The sequence below is a fragment of the Salmo trutta genome, chromosome 21 (assembly GCF_901001165.1).
Source record: "Salmo trutta chromosome 21, fSalTru1.1, whole genome shotgun sequence".
Taxonomy (NCBI): Eukaryota; Metazoa; Chordata; class Actinopteri; order Salmoniformes; family Salmonidae; genus Salmo; species Salmo trutta.
Window position 1 is genome coordinate 18350618 of NC_042977.1, and position 23633 is coordinate 18374250.

At 44.3% G+C, this 23633-nt stretch overlaps 1 protein-coding gene across 4 annotated transcripts in view; it reads left to right on the forward strand.

The window, feature by feature from the left end:
- Positions 1–23633, forward strand: part of LOC115156861 (ephrin type-B receptor 1) — a 298565-nt gene that overhangs the window by 74953 nt on the left and 199979 nt on the right. For all 4 annotated transcript variants that reach the window (XR_003868337.1, XM_029704639.1, XM_029704640.1 and 1 more), the window contains exon 2: positions 12109–12173. Coding sequence is in view for 3 of the 4 variants with exons in the window: in XM_029704639.1 (XP_029560499.1) it covers positions 12109–12173 (65 nt within the window). In the remaining variant the exon portion in view is untranslated. The remainder of the gene's footprint in view (positions 1–12108; positions 12174–23633) is intronic.

Sequence of the window (23633 nt, forward strand, 5' to 3'; positions counted from 1 at the left end):
CCCCTCCCATGGACGGCATGGAAGAACACCAGTAAGTCAGTGACTCAGCCCCTGTAAAAGGGTTAGAGGCAGAGAATCCCAGTGGGAAGAGGGGAACCGACAAGGCAGAAACAGCAAGGGCGGTTCGTTGCTCCAGCCTTTCCGTTCACCTTCACACTCCTGGGCCAGACTATACTTAATCATAGGACCTACTGAAGAGATAAGTCTTCAGTAAAGACATAAAGGTTGAGACTGAGTCTGCGTCTCTCACATGGGTAGGCAGACCATTCCATAAAAATGGAGCTCTATAGGAGAAAGCCCTACCTCCAGCCGTTTGCTTAGAAATTCTAGGGACAATTAGGAGGCCTGCGTCTTGTGACCGTAGCGTACGTGTAGGTATGTACGGCAGGACCAAATCGGAAAGATAGGTAGGAGCAAGCCCATGTAATGCTTTGTAGGTTAGCAGTAAAACCTTGAAATCAGCCCTTGCCTTAACAGGAAGCCAGTGTAGGGAGGCTAGCACCGGAGTAATATGATCAAATTTTTTGGTTCTAGTCAGGATTCTAGCAGCCGTATTTAGCACTAACTGAAGTTTGTTTAGTGCTTTATCCGGGTAGCCGGAAAGTAGAGCATTGCAGTAGTCGAGCCTAGAAGTAACAAAAGCATGGATTAATTTTTCTGCGTCATTTTTGGACAGAAAGTTTCTGATTTTTGCAATGTTACGTAGATGGAAAAAAGCTGTCCTTGAAGCAGTCTTGATATGTTCTTCAAAAGAGAGATCAGGGTCCAGAGTAACGCCGAGGTCCTTTTGTTTTTATCCTCATCAATCTGCACACAATACCCCATAATGACAAAGCAAAAACAGGTTTTTAGACATTTTTGCTAATTTATTCAAAATAAGAAACTGAAATGTGACATTTACTTAAGTATTCAGACCATTTACCGCTGTACTTCTTTGAACCACATTTGGCAGCGATTACAGAATTGAGTCTTCTTGGGTATGACGCTACAAGCTTAGCACACCTGTATTTGGGGAATTTCTCCCATTCTTCTTTCTTCCATTTCTAAAAACCTGTTTTTGCTTCGTCATTATTAGGTATTGTGTGTAGATTGCTGAGGATTTAACGTAACAAAATGTGGAAAAAGTCAAGGGGTTTTTCTTTATTTTTACTATTTTCTACATTGTAGAATAATAGTGAAGACATCAAAACTATGAAATAACACATATGGAATCATGTAGTAACCAAAAACGTGTTAAACAAATCCAAATATATTTTATATTTGGGATTCTTCAAAGTAGCCACCCTTTGCCTTGATGACATCTTTGCACACTCTTGGCATTCTCTCAACCAGATAATCACCTGGAATGCATTTCAATTAATATGTGCGCCTTGTTAAAAGTTTGTTTTTAATTTGTGGAATGTATTTCCTTCTTAATGCATTTTGAGCCAATCATTTTTGTGGTTACAAGGCAGGGTGGTATACAGAAGATAGCCCTATTTGTTAAAATACCAAGTCCATATTATGGCAAGAACAGCTCAAATAAGCAAAGAGAAACGACAGTCCATCATTACTTTAAGACATGAAGGTCAGTCGATCCAGAACAATTCAAGAACTTTGAAAGTTTCTTCAAGTGCAGTTGCGCAAACCATCAAGCGCTATGATGAAACTGGCTCTCATGAGGTTCATTACAGGAAAGAAAGACTCAGAGTTACTTCTTCTGCTGAGGATAAGTTCATTAGAGTTACCAGCCTCAGGTTGCAGCCAAAATAAATGCTTTATAGAGTTCAAATAACATATCTCAACATCAACTGTTCAGAGAATATGTGATTGTGTGAAATAGACCTTCATGGATGAATTGCTACAAAGAAACCACTACTAAAGGACACCAATAATAAGAAGAGACTTGCTTTGGCCAAGAAACACGAGCAATGGACATTGACTGGTGGAAACCTGTCCTTTGGTCTGATGAGTCCAAATTTGAGATTTTTGGTTCCAACCTCCGTGTCTTTGTGAGATTGATTTCCGCATGTGTGGGTCCCACCGTGAAGCATGGAGGAGGAGGTGTGATGGGGTGGGGGTGCTTTGTTGGTGACACTGTCTGTGATTTTAGTGGAATTCAAGACATACTTAACCAGCATGGCTACCACAGCATTCTGCAGCGATATGCCATCCCAACTGGTTTGCACTTAGTGGTTAGTACATGATTCCATATGTGTTATTTCATAGTTTTGATGTCTTCACTATTATTTTACAATGCAGAAAATAGTAAAAATAAAGAAAATCCCTTGAATGAGTAGCTGTGTCCAAACTTTTGACTGGACTGTATATATACAAAAGTATGTGGACACCCCTTAAAATGTGTGGATTCAGGTATTTCAACCACACACATTGCTGACCGGTGTATAAAATTGAGCACACAGCCATGCAATCTTCATAGACAAACATTGGCAGTAGAATGGTCTTACTGAAGAGCTCAGTGACCTTCAACGTGGTATCGTCATAGAATGCCACCTTTCCAGCAAGGCAGTTTGTAAAATATATGACCTGCTTGAGCTGCCCCGGTCAACTGTAGGTGCTGTTATTGTGAAGTGGAAACGTCTAGGATCAACAATAGCTCAGCCGCAAAGTGATAGGCCACACAAACTCACAGAACAGGACCACTGAGTGCTGAAGCGTGTAGTTCGTACAAATCGTTTGTACTCGGTTGCAACCCTCACTACCGAGTTCCAAACTGCCTCTGGAAGCAACGTCAGCACAAGAACACAATAACTTTTCGTCGGGAGCTTCATGAAATGTGTTTCCATGGCCGAGCAGCTGCACACAAGCCTAAGATGACCATGCGCAATGCCATTGGACTCTGAAGCAGTGGAAACCTGTTCTCTGGAGTGATGAATCACGTTTTAGAGAATTTGGCAGTATGTCTAAATGGCCTCACAACCGCAGACCATGTGTAACAACGCCAGCCCAGGACCTCCACATCCATCTTCTTCACCTGCAGGATGGTCTGAGAAAAGTGACCCGGACAGCGGATGAAACTGTGGGGTTGCACAATCCGAAACTGTCTCAGGGACGCTCATCTGCGTGCTTGTCGTCCTCACCAGGGTTTTGACCTGACTGCTGTTGAATCCCAGTTTCAACTGTACTGTGCAGTTGGCAGACATCATGTATGGCGCTGTGTGGGCGAGTGGTTTGCAGGCATAAGCTACGAACAACGAAAACAATTGCATTTTATCGATTGCAATTTGAATGCACAGAGATACCGTGATGAGATCCTGAGGCCCATTGTTGTGCCATTCATCCGCTTCCATCACCTCATGTTTCAGCAGGATAATGCACGGCCCCATATTGCAAGGATTTGTACAGAAATTTCTGGAAGCTGAAAATGTCCCAGTTTTTCCATGGCCTGCATACTCACCTGACATGTCACCCATTGAACATTTTTGGGATGCTCAGGATTGACGTGTACGACAGCGTGTTCCAGTTCCTGAAAATATCCAGCAACTTCACACAGCCATTGAAGAGAAGTGGGACAACATTCCACAGGCCACAATCAAAAGCCTTTTCAACTCTATCCGAAGGAGATGTGTTGCCCTGCATGAGGCGAATGGTCACATCAGATACTGACTGGTTTTCTGATCCAGACCCCTTCCTTTTTTTTAAGGTATCTGTGACCAACAGATGCATATCTGTATTCCCAGTCACGGGAAATCCATAGATTAGGGCCTAATGAATTTATTTCAATTGTCTGATTATATGAACTGTAACTCAGTATAATCTTTGAAATTGTTGCATGTTGCTTTTATATTTTTGTTATATACTGTATATGCATGCATCATGTTGATGGAAGGACTATTTCTTTAGGTCTCTCCATGTCTTGATTTAGAAATGGTATACTCGTGATACTTGGTCTGCTTGTACAGTAACTTGCAATGGTCCGTTGAAGTTTGTGTGTGTGTGTGTGTGTGTATAACTCAGTCTGAAACATCGTTGAGCAGTGTTTATACATCCAGAGGGGACAGTGTTGCTGAAATGCTGTGTTTTGATTCGTCCCTGAGAGAACACATTAAATGATAGCCCGCTTATGGGATCTTGAAATTCCCTCAGTGGCGTTCCTATTCATGCTTGGCAGACTCGGAATACCCTTTCGGAATACCCATCCAGGGGAATATCATCTTTCCTCCGCTGTGAAAGAGAGATTGATATGAAGTTTGAACAGTTTTGTCTGTACATAGAACAATATATTTTCACTAGATTGTGTTCATGTGGTTTACCCTGCGTAATACAATTTTCAATTTCACTTTCATCAAACTGAACAGCAGATTGATACAGTGGATAAGATGCCTTCCTTTCTCTTATGACTCCAAAGGCCATTGAGTTGATTTAACTAGTAGCCCTCACGTCAGAGGATCACAGTTAGGCATTGTAATGCCATTGGTGGCATGGTATCAAATACCTTTAAGATTTTTCAACGCTACAGTAAACACCCGGGCCTCTTTTATAAACATCAAAAGATTGGTCACCGACATGCTATGGTATCTAGCAAGCTATCGATGACTAACAAAACGATCTCCCTTTGTTTGAACGGATCTTGTGTGTGTGTGTGTGTGTGTCTGTGTGTGTGTGTGTGTGTGTGTGTTCGTGTGTGTTTGTGTGTGTGTCTAACTTATTGTCTATTGGACATATCCTCTTTTCAGTCAGGCAATCTTATGAGAGTAAATAAGGACAACCCCTTATCTCCTCTTCATTTCAGTCTCTATGTGCATCCATCCAATCAATGCTCTCTTCTCATAAAGATGGAATCAATGTGGCTGTAATTTCACCTCCATTGATTGGTGGATTCTTTCCCTTCAGATGAGTCACTCTGCCCTCGCTGACACCTATTGGTCTATCACAGCATTCTCCTCTCAGAGAGAGACAGAAAACTATTACCATTAAAATGAAGTTATCTTCCATGTTAAGGCTAGATTGTACACAATTGAATACCCACCAGCATACGCAAGCAATGATCTACACAATAAACACACAACACACACACACAAATAGTATAGACTCCGAGATGGGGGTCTGCCCTGCTCTACTCCTATGGGGCTGAAAGTGAGTGTGTGTTTCTGGATGGAATGGTCATTGCTTTCTCTAAAGGTCAGGTAGATAGCTGGAGAATGAATGCTACTAATTATGGCCTTGAAAACCAGACTGAGGCTGGAGGTCCACAGACAGTGTGATTAAAGAAAGTGTGTGTGTTTGTGTGTGTGTGTAAGAGAGAGGGTGTGTGTGTGTTAGAGTGTGTAAGAGAGAGGGTCTGTGTGTCAGTGTGTGTTAGAGAGGGGGTGTGTGTGTGTGTGTGTTTACGTGTAAGTAAGGGAGATAGATGCCAATGGGGTATAGACTGCCTGTCGCAAGCAGAGGACGACTGGTCTAATTGGAAGCCACATTTCTTTTCTAATAAGTGCCGGAGCACAGGGTCGCTGGAGAGCCTGTCTAAGGATCGGAGACCCTCAACTGTGTGTGTGTGTGTGTGTGTGTGTGTGTGTGTGTGTGTGTGTGTGTGTGTGTGTGTGTGTGTGTGTGTGTGTGTGTGTGTGTGTGTGTGTGTGTGTGTGTGTGTGTGTGTGTGTGTGTGACAGCAGGGTGGAAGGGAGTATGGAAGACAGCAGGAAGAAGGGAAGGAGGGTAGGATGGGGGGAAGGAGAGGCGTAGCAGAGGACAGGAGAGGGGGATGACGTGAGGAGGAAGTGGGGGTGTTTGTGATGAATTAAAGATGGCACTCTCCGGCAGCAGTGTTTCTAAAGATCACTCTTTCGGAAATGTTAATGAATGCAAATGATGTGCCATAATTTCTTCTGACCAGAGAGGAAGAGGGGGATGGAGAGAGAGAGAGAGAGAGAGAGAAAGGAGGAAGGGGTGGGGGCAGAGAACGGGGACAAGAGAGAGGGAGAGATAAATGATGAAAGGAGTGAAATTCAGAGAGAGCGAGAAAGAGAGATAGACAGAGCTGGAGAGATACACAGCTGCGAGGGGGTATGTTGAGTGGTGCTGCACCGGCTGTAGAGAAGCTGATTGACCATTAGAATATGCATGAGTATCTGTCACTAGACTGTCTACTCTTGTGTAGCTACTAGCTTGTTACCTGTGTCTGGTCTATAGGCTAGATCTGTGGGGGCTGTCTTGTTCTGTGTTCTCCTGTTTTGTCCTGGCCTACAACAATTTTGTCATGAGGGACATAGAGACATTTCTCCCGCTGGCCAGGTTTTGAATAGAGAGATTACCACAGCATAGTATCGTTTGTTCAGTGACGTCGCCAGTGTAAGTAGGGATTTGGACAAGAGTATGAAACAGGTATTTGAGTAGTTACCTTTCTAATTCAGACTCAGGGTGGCGAGTCTACCTAACAGAGGTCTGAACACATGGGTGCCAAGCACTGTGTGATTCACCTGCTCCTCTCCTCTAAAGAGCCCACTGTGTTTCTCCCTCTTTCCTATCTTGCCCCTCTTTCACACCCCCAAGATTTCCCTAGCTCTCCGTGGTGTGATATTGTCCCCCTCCTTTCGTTTACCCTTCGCCTCCCCCATCCCTCCTTCCCTCCCCCTCTCCCTGCTGCGGTGAGTCAGTCTCTCCTTTCACACGGAAGAAAATGTATCTTCACTTAGACTCGACGATGTGTGACTGCGTCTCCCTGTACAGGGTGATAAGTGTGTGTGTGTGCGCGGGTGTGTGTGCGCGCGGGCGTGTGAGAGGTTATTCATTTAGCCGTGTCTCCTAGCTCAGTGGTGCCAGACGCGTATCCCTTCACTTCCTCTCTGTCACCTCACGTCTCAAGATGATTTTCTGTTCAGATTTCAATTTATATCGATGAACCACCCTGTCATAACTGTCTATTGAGAAATGACATGAATGGCAATCTGCAATATACTCCCAGCTGACGTTGATGGATAAGGTTGGTGAAAATGGGCATGATAGACGTTAAAATGGAAGCAACAGACAGAGCGAGATGTAAATTGACTTTACTTTCGACCTACTGTGGTGACTCACGTTGTTATCACTGCCTCTTATTCTCTTTGTCCAGAAGCAATGTTCCAACAGAATCTCCTCATGTTCCACCACTATACCCCCATGATCCCAAATCAGCTCAGTGTTCACACGTAGCCACCAGGGCTCGGCTCAACTGATCCTGAAACACGATGTTGGTTTGGAATCCAATAAGCGCCCGCAAGAGCCGGGACTCTACTGTAACGACATTTCGACCAATCACATTCTCCGGTTTTAATTTCCCAGAGTGCTGTCTGTGAGTGAATGGCTTCCCCATTGGCGGCCATACGGCAAAGATAGACAGGGAGCCTCCGCTCCATTTGTTCAGCAAAAATCTCCCCCCTTTTTATTTCCAATCCTTAGCATTGACATTTGATTAATATGTATTAAACAACAGTTTTCATTCCTCTTTTCCTCCTCAATTTGTTTTCAAACCCCATTTAATAGGCCAGGCTCAGCGGCACACCGACGAGGCTTCGTCATTATTGAACTCATTTCTATCCTGCTGAGTTCTCCCTCTTCTCTCGCTCATTCCGCTCCTCTCCCCCCCACCCACTTTCTTTTTCTCTCCGAAACGTATCTTGATCAGCACTATTGCGCATTCTTCAGACAGTAGTAATCACATGAAGAAGGGGACCTAATGTTGGATCAGATTGTCATATTGACTCACAAAGTGCTCTTATCCTACAGTTGACCAGAAAGGGGGGTTGAGAAGGAGGGGTGGAGGGATGGGGATTAAAATATGGATTGGGGGGGGGGGGGCGTGGTGTGGTTGGGGGCCCTCTGAGAATTCGTGGCCGTATTGACAGAGGAAGAGTGAGCAGCCAAAAACCGCCGCACCACATGTCATATCGACCCCCTCAGCATACAGGCATCACCACAAAGGGAGAAAATTACACTGACGGCCCCTCACTCCTGGCCCCTCACTCTGTCACATATGGGTGACAATTAACCAGACAACCCTCCTCAACCTGTATCTGAACACTGAACAACACAGTGGCGTTTGTTTTTTTCCTCCTTTGTCTCTTCTGTGTCTTGTATTGGCTTTCCTTATAAGCTACCTACATTATGTGTATAAATGGGATCCTGCAGCTCCTATTGGCAACGGGTAATCATCCGTGTCCACTGTAATGCATCATGCGAGCACGTGCTGACGTGTAATTGTGTGAAGAGGGCTGGAGGTATCGATCGCAGATGCAGGAGCCTCATCAATGTTGAATGCAGTCGCAGTCCTCCCTTTCTTTGCTCTCTACCTCCCTCTCTACCTCCCTCTCTATACCTCTCTCCTCCCTCAAAAGTATGTGGACAGCTCTTCAAATGAGTGGATTCGGCTATTTCAGCCAGACCCGTCGTTGACAGGTGTATAAAATCAAGCACACAGCCATGCAATCTCCATAGACAAACATTGGCAGTAGAATGGCCTTACTGATGAGTTCAGTGACTTTTAACGTGGCACCGACATAGGATGCCACATTTCCAACAAGTCAGTTCATCAAATGTATGCCCTACTAGAGCTTCCCCGGTCAACTGTAAGTGCTGTTATTGTGAAGTGGAAACATCTACGAGTAACAAGGGCTCAGCCATGAAGCGGTAGGCCACACAAGCTCACAGGACGGGACCGCCTGGTGCTGAAGCATGTAACGTGTAAAAATAGTCTGTCTTCGGTTGTAACACTCACTATCAAGCAACGTCAGCACAAGCACTGTTCGTCGGGAGCTTCATGAAATGGGTTTCCATGGCCGAGCAGCCGCACACAAGCCTAAGATCACCATGCGTGATGCCAAGCATCGCCTGGAGTGGTGTAAAGCTCGCCGTCATTGGAATCTGGAGCAGTGGAAATGCATTCTCTGGAGTGATGAATCACGCTTTACCATCTGGCAGTCCAACGGATTCATCTGGGTTTGGCGGATGCCTGGAGAAAACTACCTTTCTTAATGCATAGCGCAAACTGTAAAGTTTGGTGGAGGAGGAATAATGGTCTAGAGCTGTTTTTCTTGGTTTGGGCTAGGCCCCTTAGTTCCAGTGATGGGAAATCTTAACGCTACAGCATACAATGACAATTTATACGATTCTGTGCTTCCAACTTTGTGGCAACAGTTTGGGGAAGGCCCTTGATAGTTTCACCATGACAATGCCCCCGTGCACAAAGGGAGTTCCATACAGAAATGGTTTGTTCGAGATCAGTGTGGAAGAACTTAACTGGCCTGCACAGAGCCCTGACCTCAACCCAATCGAACACCTTTTGGATGAATTGGAACGCCGACTGCGAGCCAGGCCTAATCACCCAACATCATTGGCCGACCTCACTAATGCTCTTGTGGCTGAATGGAAGCAAGTCCCCGCAGCAATGTTCCAACATCTAGTGAAAAGCCTTCCCAGAAGAGTGAAGTGGAGGCTCGTTATAGAAGCAAACAATTACACCAACGATCAACGATAAGCATATTGTCCATATTCGACAGATAGGATTCAATTTCATCTCTCTCCCCTGTACACAACCTAGATGGCCCAGTTATACTGAGCAGTGATGGGCACTGGGCTGGACTACAGCAAACCAACTGATTCACTTTAATTGGTGTGGCGGGTGGCTGTAACGAACGATACACACATTGAACAATGGACCAGCCATTCCTGAATCATTCTATTATAACAAATCCTCTCTGATCTATTCCATTCAATGTGGCCTTCTGGCCTTGCTGCCAGCTTATAGCTATAATGACTTTATACATTAAAGCCTATACTTTTCGATTGTTCTTGCAATGGATTGATAAGGATTCGCATACTTTACAAATACAATACACTGAACAACCCAAAACACTAACGTAGCTGTATCAGTTCGTTCCAGACGGAATTGCTTAGGAACCTGCTTTTTTCAATATATCTCCCTTACACAGGTAACGCTGACGAGGCAAAATGTAAAATACAGGGAAACACTATCTAGCATACCCTCCAAAACGGAGGACAAGAAAAGTGTCCTATTTTCTTCCACTGAGGGATTCTGGGTGCTAAGGGATGAATGGATAGCAGGGAGGCATGGTTAGATGTGGTCAGGTCTAATTGCCGGGTGATTTTGCACTGGAAGAAAGGGGGACAAATTGTTTTATGGGGCTTTTATAGCATTAAAACAATTAGCCTAGTGTGAAAGGACCTGGGCCAGGGACAGGGCTGGCACTGGCAGGGATTGGGGAGGTATCGCCGGATATCTTAGCCTTTAGGATATCCCAACAGCTTGGTAACAGCAATGTGGAAACAATTCTGATTAAATATATGTCAATCCACTCACCTCATGCTGTAGTATATGAGTGGTCATGACATAAGGAAAAGAAGTGGAGTCTGGGATGCCATGTTAGAGAATTGGGAAATAGGTCTCGCTACATTGGGACGGTTAGCGAGCAAGTGTGCATTGTAGCACTTTCATGCGACATTGAACATTTCCATTCGATATTCTCCATTATTAGATATCCTTTGTCAAACCACAGAGGGATGAGCAGTGGACAGGTGCCTGAGCTGTGGCATAAGGAGGGCCCACTCTCTCTCCTCACCCCATGGGACCTCAGTCCAGCCCATCTTCTAATGTCCTTGTACCGTCCCTCATTCACTCATCTGTCACACTGAGACTCTGCTAATGGGGGCTAGCCACATGACACGATGGGTCCCCCCTGGGGCCTTCGACCTCTCCCCCTGCACTACCTCCCTCCGTTTCAAATCCTCAGTCTCCCCTCCTCACTCATTTCTCTCTCCTTCCTCTCCCATCCCTGCCTTTCCCTGCCTCACTACCCCCTCTACTCCCAACCCCTCCCTCCCTCTTCAAAAGGAAGGGGAAATGGCTTTTCCAATCCCCTTGGGGTTTGACTAAAGCCTCAGTGATTTCCCCTGAGCAAGCCCATGGATGCAGGCCCCATGACAGAGCCTGGTGGCTGGTGCGTAAAGCTCCATCAGTCTTGACAGACAGACAGACAGGCAGACAGACAGACAGACAGACAGACAAAACAAGCAGACAGTGGTGACAGACCAAAGCTTTATCTGAGGGGAAATTGAAATTGCTATATGTCTGCGGGGTGTCAGGGAGAGTTAGGCTGAGAGAGAGGGGGAGAGGGGGGAGGTAGAGAGTGAGGGGGGAGGGGGATACCCATCCTTTTGGTGGAGATCATAAGAGTACATGGTCATTAAGGCCAGATGTGGGTGTAGCCAATTCATTTGTTTTGTAGTAATGAAAACTGATTTGACATAATGACACGTGGTGAGTAGGTGGATGGGAGTGTCTCTCTTCACCTTTTGGTTGTTCTATACCAGTGGTCACAAACCCTGGTCTTTGAGACCCACAGGGTTAGTGCACACTATTGTTCCAACACAGCAGTAAAGTACCACTGGGTGACCGGTGTTCCATACAGTATGTGCTGTGAACTATGGCCAGAGTGTGTTCTCTCTGGCCAGGCTAGCAGGCTGTCAGTGCTCTGATGGTGCTCTGATGGTGTTTCTTAAGTAAACACGTGAGTGGAAATGGCCTGGCCGGCTGTGGAGAGCCCTCTACAGTGATGAGAGATATCACGCTGGGTAAACAACGGCACCAAGCGCAGCACACAGCACACACACGCGCGCGTGCGCACGCACACACACACACACACACACACACTCAGCACACACACACTCAGCACACACACACTCAGTACACACACCCAGTGCGCACACACACACACGCACATACACGCACACGCACATACACGCACACGCACACACGCACATGCACACGCACGCACATACAGACAGAGACACACACAGTGAGATAATGTTCAGCACTCTAGTGCTAGAATCTACTGGCCCTCAACATTCCACTCCAATAGAGCAATGCTACTCTTTGTTCTATTTCTCTCTTTTTCCAAACAGAAGAGAATTGGAAATTGAGGATAAGTCGAGCAGGTCCATTTACTTTCTGTCATCAGGCGTTCTTTTCTGGAACAGAACTCTGGTCATTTCCGCAGTAAAACTCATCAAAGTGCTCATTCATGGCTTAACTTCAACCATGGGACAGGAGTGAGAATGTATGAGAACATACTTTGTTTTATAACTGACTAACCTGGTTCTCTCTCTCTCTCTCCCGTGTAGAAACGTTGATGGACACACGGGTGGCTACGGCTGAGCTAGGCTGGACGGCCTACCCTGCATCTGGGGTGAGTAACATCCTTATAGGACTGTTATACATCCTTATACATCCCCAGCATGTACAGTACTGTCTTTCCCCAGACAGACAGACAGACATGCCATAGAACTACAGCAGCGTAGTAGAGTAGTGTGATCACTATTGCAGTATTCTTTTTTATCCATCCCATCCCCGTTCATAATGACTTAATTACATAATGGATCCACTTAAGCCAGTGAAAGCCAGCCCAAAGCACTTCAATAGAGGCTATAGGGGATAAGACAGTTATAATGCTACAGTAATGCTTCAGTGTAATGATACAGTTATCCAGGGAAAGAAGAGGGCTAAAGAGGAGCAAGGTCACTAGCACCGGCTGTCGGCTATACAGCCGGGTACATACACTTTTTCAGCCGGGTACTTTTTCCACTTAAATTAACTGAGTTACTTTCTTTTGTTGAACAATTTGCCAAGTCAGAAAAAAGAAGTCAGTCCGAGCCCTCTCCCGCTATGCATCTTCTAGCGATCTATTGATAGGCTAGGTGCCTGTCAGTCACAGAATGATGACAGGGCTCCCAGTACCTGGGTGTGTTGTGTTACCATTTATGGTAATGGTGAGTCCAAATCAACTTAGCCTGTTGCTTTCTGGCACATTCATTTATTTTATTTTGCATGTTTCATAGGCAGCCACGAAATGCTGGCGCATAGGCTTACTGTGATTTGACTGACGAACAGCAAGCTTGACTCGTTTATAAAAGGTGTTGAACTGACTGAGTAAAGTCAATCTCATATATCCTTACCATTCAGAAATCATACAACGTAGTTATATATCCATAGTATCGCATCGGGACAAGTAAACTAAAGTTCTCATTTGTGTTTTTGATATGAAGTCCATCAGGACTTGCCAGACAGCGACTTTAAAGTGAGTGACTTGTTAGTGGCCTCCTGAATCGCAACGGTAAGAGAGCTGTTCATTTGGCTCCCTAATTTGCATACTGGTAGGGTTTTTGGTGATTATCTGCAGATAAATTATGAAAACCTTTGAGGAAGATGGTGAATCCGCCTCACTGCAGGAACAATAGGTAGACTAGTGGAGAGAGCGCCTCACTCTGGTCCAAAATGTGATAAAATAAAACGGATTGAATTGTTTTAAAAGCTAATCATTCTTGTATGGTATTATCGAAGATGTTGATTTATGTCTAGTGATTGAATCAAAGTGTTGACAATGGAACTGCTTCTTTCTGTGTAGCAAAGCCCATGATTAACACCTGCTTTATTCTTGGCTCCCGAGTGGCTCAGCGGTCTAAGGCTCTGCATCTCAGTGCAAGAAGCGTCACTACAGACCTGGTTCGATTCCAGGCTGTATCACAACCAGCTGTGATTGGGAGTCCCGTAGGGCGGCACACAATTGGCCCAGTGTCGTTAGGGCTTGGCCGGAGTAGGCCGTCATTGTAAATAAGAATTTGTTCTTAACTGGCTTAAAAAAAAATCTTCAATCATACCTTTATTGCAGATAGCTGAGATAATGCCTCTTAAAAGGAAGCTTAATGCCAGTGGAAGTCAGCAGACTCTTGCAGGATTATTTAAGAAGAAATCTGTGGGTCAATTGTTAAACAAGCATTTTTTGATCATATGGCTTGGGGGATCCTGGCTGGCTACTTTTTCTATTTGGCTGGCTACTCCATGTGCTTGTGGAAAACACTGGATTGGGTCGGATTTAACAGATTTGTATTCTTGTGGGTTTCCGGCTACATCCTTTTTCTGCATGAACGGAAATGCCACACTTGTTCATTTCCTTAGCGTGCTAGTACCTCCCAGACCGTAGCACAGTGAATCATGCAGCAGCTATGTTGTGTAAAACAACCAGCAACTGTGTCTAATATGAACAGGCTCTTTGGCATTTTATGAAGCGTTTTACAGACACATCCAAGGAGTTTCACGCCACAAAGAGCACTACAGAGAAACATGGGACTTGCTTCAGGCTGACACACACACACACACATTCTGATAGCACGATGGATGGTAAGTGGCTAAACGCTGCTTTTGTCCTCCTGAATGAGCGAGTGGCCTGCTAAGAATAGGCCATGATGTAGTCCCGCAGCTGAGCTGAGGGCAGAGCTGGGCTGAGGGTGTGTGTGTGTGTGTCTTAGATGAAAGCTTGTGTGTGTCTTAGATGTGAGCTCTACGTGGTGTGGGGACTAACAGGATGCCTGATGGGTAATGTGGTTAATACTGCCTGGCATTGGTTGGGCCTTGGCCTAGCCCCCTCTAACCAACCGTAGTCCTCAGCATGCACACTAGACACAGGGGACGGAAAGGATTCAAAAGAAGAGATGTTTGTGTTAGTCTCATTCTGTTGTACAGTTTTACAATGGAGGCGGTCAGCATTCTCCATTCCCCATTTAATTTCATCATTTTATTTTCAGAAACAACTTGATGACCGTTCTCCCAAAAAATACTTAAAGCTACAATATGTAACTTTTGGGGAAACGTGACCAAATTCACAGAAATGTGAGTTATAGATCATTGAAAGCAAGTCAAAGAAGCGGTAGATCTGTTCTATTTATGATATTTCTATGCTTCCTGTTCTTAAGTTTCATTTTTGTATCTTTCACTTTCGGTTGAAAATAAACTCAGCAAAAAAAGAAACGTCCCTTTTTCAGGACCCTGTCTTTCAAAGATAATTTGTAAAAATCCAAATAACTTCACAGATCTTCATTGTAAAGGGTTTAAACATGGTTGTTCAATGAACCATAACCTGTTTGGGCTAGGGGGCAGTATTGAGAATTTTGGAAAAAATATGTGCCCATTTTTAACTGCCTCCTACACCAACTCAGAAGCTAGAATATGCATATTATTTGGATAGAAAGGTTTGGATAGAAAACACTCTGAATTTTCTAAAACTGTTTGAATGGTGTCTGTGAGTATAACAGAACTCCTATGGCAGGCAAAAACCTGACAAGGTTTCAAGTAGGAAGTACCCTGTCTGACAAGGAGTCGTGCGTCTTGCATCTGTTTATTGAAAAGTAAGGATCTTAGCTGTAACGTGACAATTCCCAGGGCTCCGATAGGCTCTCAGAACCCGGGAAATACCTGAAGGTTGACGAGGCAGCCTCAGGCTGAAACACATTATCGCCTTTGGTAAGTGGCGGATCAGAGGACCTTTGAATGAGGCGCATGCACGATTCGCTCCTGAGGAGAAATTTTATTCGGCTGTTTAGGCTCAATGCATATTCCCGGTCGGAATATTATCACTTTTCTACGAGATAAATGGCATAAAAATTGGTTTTAAACAGCGGTTGACATGCTTCGAAGTACGGTAATGGAATATTTAGACATTTTTTGTCACGCCAATGCGCCATGCGCAAGACCGTGATGTAGCATTCTGATAGTGTCTGGAACTCACGAACAAAACGTCGCTGTTTGGATATAACGATGGATTATTTGGGACCAAACCAACATTTGTTATTGAAGTAGAAGTCCTGGCAGTGTATTCTGACGAAGAACAAGCAAGGTAAGAACATTTTTCTTATAGGAAATGTGATTTTGGTGGAGGCTGACCTGGGTGGGTGTCTAAATAGCTAGCCCTGTGATGCCGGGCTATGTACTTAGATTATTGCAAAATGTGCTTCATCCGAAAAGCTATTTTAAAATCGGACATATCGAGTGCATAGAGGAGTAATGTATCTATAATTCTTAAAATAATTGTTATGCTTTTTGTGAACGTTTATCGTGAGTAATTTAGCAAACTGTTAGTAAATTCCCCGGAAGTTTGCGGGGGTTATGCTTTTTCTGAACGTCACATGCTAATGTAAAAAGCTGTTTTTTGATATAAATATGAACTTGATTGAACAGACATGCATGTATTGTATAACACAATGTCCTAGGTGTGTCATCTGATGAAGATCATAAAAGGTTAGTGCTGCATTTAGCTGTGGTTTGGGTTTATGTGACATGATATGCTAGCTTGAAAAATGGGTGTCTGATTATTTCTGGCTGGGCACTCTGCTGACATAATCTAATGTTTTGCTTTCGTTGTAAAGCCTTTTTGAAATCGGACAGTGGGGTTAGATTAACGAGATTCTTGTCTTTAAATAGCTGTAAAATAGTCATATGTTTGAGAAATTGAAGTAATAGTATTTCTAACGATTCAAAAATCGCGCCACTGGATTTCAGTGGCTGTTACGTAGGTGGGACGAGTTCGTCCCACATGCGCCAGAGAGGATAAACAATTAATGAACATGCACCTGTGGAACGGTCATTAAGACACTAATAGCTTATAGACGGTAGGTAATTAAGGTCACAGTTATGAAAACTTAGGACACTAAGGAGGCCTTTCTACTGACTCTGAAAAGAAAAATGCCCAGGGTCCCTGCTCATCTGCGTGAACGTGCCTTAGGCTGCAAGGAAGCATGAGGACTGCAGATGTGGCCAGGGCAATAAAGTGCAATGTCCGTACTGTGAGACGCCTAAGACAGCGCTACAGGGAGACAGGACGGACAGCTGATCATCCTCGAAGTGGCAGACCACGTGTAACAACACCTGCACAGGATCGGTACATCCGAACATCACACCTGCGGGATACGTACAGGATGGCAACAAAGTTACACCAGGAACGCACAATCCCTCCATCAGTTCTCAGACTATCTGCAATAGGCTGAGAGAGGCTGGACTGAGGGCTTGTAGGCATGTTGTAAGGCAGGTCCTCACCAGACGTCACCGGCAACCACGTCGCCTATGGGCACAAACTATAACGGCGCTGGACCAGACAGGACTGGCAAAAAGTGTTCATCACTGATGAGTCGTGGTTTTGTCTCACCAGGGGATATGGTCGGATTCACGTTTATTGTCGAAGGAATGAGCATTACACTGAGGCCTGTACTCTGGAGCGGGATCGATTTGGTGGTGGATAGTCCGTTATGGTCTGGGGTGGTGTGTCACAGCATCATCGGACTGAGCTTGTTGTCATTGCAGGCAATCTCAATGCTGTGCGTTACAGGGAAGACATCCTCCTCCCTCATGTGGTACCCTTCCTGCAGGCTCATCCTGACATGACCCTCCAGCATGACAATGCCACCAGCCATACTGCTCGTTCTGTGCTTGATTTCCTGCAAGACAGGAATGTCAGTGGTCTCCCACGGCCAGCGAAGAGCCCGGATCTCAATCTCATTGAGCACATCTGGGACCTGTTGGATCGGAGGGTGAGGGCTAGGGCCATTTTCCCCAGAAATGTTCGGGAACTTGCAAATGCCTTGGTGGAAGAGTGGGGTAACATCTCACAGCAAGAACTGGCAAATCTGGTGCCGTCCATGAGGAGGAGATGCACTGCAGTACGTAATGCAGCTGGTGGCCACACCAGGTACTGACTGTTACTTTTGATTTTGACCCCCCCTTTGTTCAGGGGCACATTATTCATTATTTCTGTTAGGCACATGTCTGTGGAACGTGTTCAGTTTATGTCTCAGTTGTTGAATCTTGTTATGTTCATACAAATATTTACACGTTAAGTTTGCTGAAAATAAACGCAGTTGAAAGTGAGAGGACGTTTCTTTTTTGCTGAGTTTACAATATTTTTGGTTATTGAAAATATATTTCACAGCGTTTTAGATGGTACAATGGTTATCTACCCTCTGAGTGCTTGTTTTGTCACAAGCTGAAACTGGACAAACTATTAGAACGTTAGCAGTCAGGAAATGGCTGAGCGATTCCTGCAACCCTGCATTGCTGCATCCACACAGTAATACAAAACCCATTCTCACTGAAGAAGGCAAATCATTTTTTTCTACTGCATCATTGATTGTATGTTGTTTTACTCCATCTGTAACTCTGTGTTGTTGTATGTTGTCGAACTGCTTTGCTTTATCTTGGCCAGGTCGCAATTGTAAATGAGAACTTGTTCTCAACTTGCCTACCTGGTTAAATAAAGGTGAAATAAAAAAATAAAAAAAATAAAAAATAAAACATTTCCGACCTGGTAACGTGATAGTTTTACCTCCCTGCTGACTGTAAACATACCACTGTGACAGAATACGACAGAGAAATGGTATAGTAGTTCCTTCAGCAACGTTTGTCATCAGTCTTGAGCCACATTTACAGACATTGAAAGGTCTTAAATGTTAAGTGTTCTGCCTGGAGCATGTACAGTTCTAGCAAGGAATTCTGTGTCAAACACACTGTATCTCACTGTAGAGTAGTGTTCAGGCAGGTTGCCTATTCTGAATGCACTGAATGAGGTAGGAGCTGATGCAGGATGTCTCAGTAAGAAGACAAGGATAGCGAGAGAGACCTGAGGTTCCTGTTTAGAGAGGTTTAGCTGTCATTTATTTTCCTCAAACAGTAATCCAAATCATTTCCAAATGTGCTAAAAATGTAAACAACATTGTACAGTGGTTCCTCCTTTAAAAGTTGCGAGCTTACACCGCGGGACTTAGAGGTACCCAGCGTCACTGTTTCATTGCTCCAGACCACCACAAGGGGGAGTTAGAGCACTCAGTATGCGTTTGGGTCCCAAGGTTTTTATATGACCAAACATATCGAGTGGTTTCAATGATGAATTTGACACGATCCACCCGTCCCTGGTGACTTTCTTCAGCAAAGATGGCTGACAAAACATTACAGTGGAAGCAAATGTAAGTAACGTCATAATGAGTCAAGCTAAAAATGTACAATTGAGAGGAAAATGTTAGTTAATGTAGAGACAAACGATTGTGCATATTTTTTCATGCTATTTATCAAGTTAGCTGACTAGCTAACATTAACCAGCTAGCTAGCTGGTGTAATGATATGAGTATAACATTGTAATTCATATTGTTTAATGTTTTAGGGACTCCTGAGAAAACCAGCAAACCAGGCTGTCGTCTTGGGAAACAGTGGATGTAAAGAATCTAGCTAGCTAAAGCATTTACTGCTAATTGAATGTGCAATTGTGTAAACTTGCCTTGCCGTGCAATGTAGCTGAAGTAACATAGCTAGCTAACTATTTACTTGCTTATTGTGTAGTGAAGGATACAAATAACTGTATGCCTATGGATGTGTAGCTAGCTACAGTATGTAGCCGATCTGTGTATGGACCCTAAAACGTTAGGTTCTGAACTAAACCTCAGCTATCAAGTCTGAATGGCATTAATGAAGCCTATGGATTGAGTAGAATATAATAACTTTATTGTGCCAAGGATGCAAGTCCTATGTACATGTACTGTAGTTTTTACCACGCATGAGATCCCCACATTGAAATAACACATATGGAATCAGTTAAGAACAAATTCTTATTTACAAGGACAGCCTACTCATTCCTCCCTGTCGGGGTATTGAACACCGGTCTCCCGCATGCCCTCCCTGTCTCTGGTAATGCCAATATGGAAGACTATCAAATTCTTCTCAAAGATGCCCTCTGGTTGTCAAACTAGCACTAACTCGCAGTAACAGAAAAAATGGCTGACAATTAAATGATGTTCCACACTATGGAAAAGATGTTTGAAAATTGTATTTTGTTTTTAAATGATATTGTAAATTGAAATGGTAGAGTTATGTCTTTCATGGAGTTATCAGAATTGTATGGGAAGGTTTGCTCAATCCAACATTACAACCACTTGATTACAGCATTACGGAAAAACAACTGGAACCATTTCCCTGTTTGACTGCTAGGTTTCATTGGTATTATGACACCTCCACTGTGGGACACTATAGAGGACTGATGAGACGTTGCTCTCTCTGTACATCTCTATGGCCTAGAGGTGCCTGCAGTTAAAGGGACAGTTAAACAAAAAGTGTAATTAAAAGGGACAGTTCCCTAAAAGTAAAAGAAAAATGAGAGCCTTTCCTACAGGTCTAGGAGCCTCAAAATCTCACAGCCATTACAGAGAGCTATGCATGATGTTGGATGTCAGCTTGCCTCAGTACATCACACACACACTACTGCATCTACTCAAGAATCTAGCTCCATCTGCACATTCACTCAGAGCAATGAAATACTGTGTTTATTCTGTAGGATAGTGGGTACTGACTGCATGCAAGTAGAGTAGGAGTTGTCCCTGGTCGCTGATCCAAGGTCAGTTTTCTGTTTTTTCCCTAATGGTTAAAACTAGCATCTGAGGAAGGTAAGCTGATACTAGATCTGGGTTTAAGGGCAACATATACCTGCAGGGTTTGAAGATTACTTTTTTGTTGTTGTTGATATTTGAAGACAGTCAAGGTTCTTTGTTTGTAAGATTCTTGCAGAATAGTATGAAGAGACAGCTAGTGGTTTTGACCCAGATTCTTGCAGAATAGTGTGAAGAGACAGCTAGTGGTTTTGACCCAGATTCTTGTAGTAAAGACTCGAGTAGTTCTATTTCATTGAGGCTTGTTCAGCAAAGCAACGCTAAGTACCAAGGAGTTATTGTCTCTTGTCTCTTCTCAGAGTTGTTTTTAAGCTGTTCTCGCTGTAAGGGTTCAGGGATTGAGCCTTGCTGCAGGGAGAATGCAGTCTCACTATTGGAAGTTAACGGAAGAACACAGCAACCTTGCTCTGTCTGTGTGTTTATAGCGCCCGGTGCAGATCTGCTCAAGGCAATGATACGTCTGAGAGATACGTTGAAAGACGAGGCTAGATCACCACACACACATTTACAGAGGGTGAGAGGTCATAGCGATGTCAAACAGAGTCGATTGCAGACGTTAGGGGGTATTTATATACGGTAACAGCCCAAGGCTTAAAACTGCAGCATTTTGTTAAAGGATCTCTGTCAAAAACATGCTTGAGTGCCTTATACGATGAGCAGAAATGGCATGAAAGTGTATACAGTATAACAAAGCAAATGATAAACTAGGTATAGAGCACATAGGATTAAGTCTTATACAAGTAGGACGTATGTAAAATCACATTGATGTAATGGTCTGTATAAATACAGTAGGTTTGAAGTGGATTACATCTTCCTCCGGACATACTGACTGTGTCCTAAATGGCACCCTATTCCCTATATAGTGCACTTCAAAACCATGATATGTCAGTTGACCACATGTAGACATACACACTCAAACACATACGGCATATGTTCATATAGGAAAGTAGAAGGGGCACACAAGGCAAGCAGATGTGACTAGACCACTTATTCAAAGCAATAATGACTCATACACACACTTACATGGTTCACCTCTCTCTCTTTGTTTTTGTCTTTCTCTCACTCCTTTTCTCTCTCTCTCTCTCCTCTTTCAGTCTTTCTTGCTCTCCCTCTCTGTCTCGCGCACGCACGCACGTGCGTGCACACACACACACACACACACACACACACACACACACACACACACACACACACACACACACACACACAGAGCTGCTCAGTGATGATGAATTAAATATGGTGTCCCACAGAGGAGAGTACCCTTTGACCTCTGCCATTCAGCCATGCAGCAGGCCGGGGGCAAGCAGGCGTGAAAGGTAATGGCTCAGACAGACACACACAGTGGCCACTGTGTTCTTTGGAGTCTGGAGAAAACAGCCTCAGATGGAGGAGAGAAGAGGAAGGGAGGAAAGGGGCGTGGGACGAATGTCAAGAATAGAAACAGAGGAAAAGGAGAGGGATGGAGTGGAGGGTTTTCCGTTTTGGCAATGAGATATTAGAGAAACCTTTAGAGTGGAACGAGAGGGGGAAAGGACAGCTGGACAAGGAGAGGGGGAAGGAGTAAGAGGAGGGGGTGGCTTTCAGTTGAGGGAGGCAAAGGGGGGGCGTGTAGGATTAAGGGAGACTCGAGCGAGCCGAGGTATAGAGGGAAAGAGGGCAATTGTGTGTGAAGAGTGAAAAAAGAGTGTGGCTGTGCATCGATTGACTGTGTTTGAGTGAGAGTCTGGGTTAGCGCATGTGACTCCACGGGTCAGGGATGGAGCACAGGCTTGTGGGATGGGTGTTAGGAGTAGCAGGGGATAGGGGTAGGGTGCTATGGGTAGGGGAGAAAGGGAGAGGACGCTGTATGGTGCTGGAGTATGGTGCTGAGGGTAGGGTGCTAGGGGAGAGCGATAGTGGGTAGGGTGCTTATTTAGGTACTGACTGAGATTCAGATTTACGGCTGAAAGGGGAATTTGGCTGCTGCAGAGTTCTATGGTCCTAGCTCCGATATACTGTGGCTTGCGAAAGTATTCACCCCACCTTGGCATTTCTCCTATTTGGTTGCCTTACAATCTGGAATTAAAATTGATTTTTGGGGGGTTTATATCATTTTATTTACACAACATGCCTACCACTTTGAAGATGCTAAATCATATTTTTTTGTGAAACAAACAAGAAATAAGACAAAAAAACTGAAAACTTGAGAGTGCATAACTATTCACCCTCCCAAAGTCAATACTTTGTAGAGCCACCTTTTGCAGCAATTACAGCTGCAAGTCTCTTGGGGTATGTGTCTATAAGCTTGGCACATCTAGCCGCTTGGATTTTTGCCCATTCTTCAAGGCAAAACTGCTCCAGCTCCTTCAAGATGAATGGGTTCCGCTGGTGTACAGCAATCTTTAAGTCATACCACAGATTCTCAATTGGATTGAAGTCTGGGCTTTAACAAGGTCATTCCAAGACATTTAAATGTTTCCCCTTAAACCACTGGAGTGTTGCTTTAGCAGTATGCTTATGGTCATTGTCCTGCTGGAAGGTGAACCTCCGTCCCACTCTCAAATCTCTGGAAGACTGAAACAGGTTTCCCTCAATCATTTCCCTGTATTTAGTGCCATTCATCATTCCTTCAATTCTGAACAGTTTCCCAGTCCCTGTCGATGAAAAACATCCCCACAGCATGATGCTGCCACCACCATGCTTCACTGTGGGGATGGTGTTCTCAGGGTGATGAGAGGTGTTGGGTTTGCGCCAGACATAGCGTTTTCCCTGATTGCCAAAAAGCTCAATTTTAGTCTCATTTGACCAGAGTACCTTCTTCCACATGTTTGGGGAGTCTCTCACATGCCTTTTGGCCAAAACACCAAATGTGTTTGCTTATTTCTTTCTTTAAGCAAGGGCTTTTTTCTGTCCGCTCTTCCGTAAAGCCCAGCTCTATGGAGTGTACGGCTAAAAGTGGTCCTATGGACAGATACTCCAATCTCCGCGTGGAGCTTTTCAGCTCCTTCAGAGTTATCTTTGGTCTCTTTGTTGCCTCTCTGATTAATGCCCTCCTTGCCTGGTCCGTGAGTTTTGGTTGGCGGCCCTCTCTTGGCAGGTTTGTTGTGGTGCCATATTCTTTACATATTTTTATAATGGATTTAATGGTGCTCCGTGGGATGTTCAAAATTTCAGATATTTTTTTATAACCTAACCCTGATCTGTACTTCTCCACAACGTTCTACCTGAATTGTTTGGAGAGCTCCTTGGTCTTCATGGTGCCGCTTGCTTAGTGGTGCCCCTTGCTTAGTTGTGTTACAGTCTCTGGGGCCGCTCAGAACAGGTGTATATATACTGAGATCATGTGACAGATCATGTGCCACTTAGACTGCACACAGGTGGACTTTATTTAACTAATTATGTGGCTTCTGAAGGTA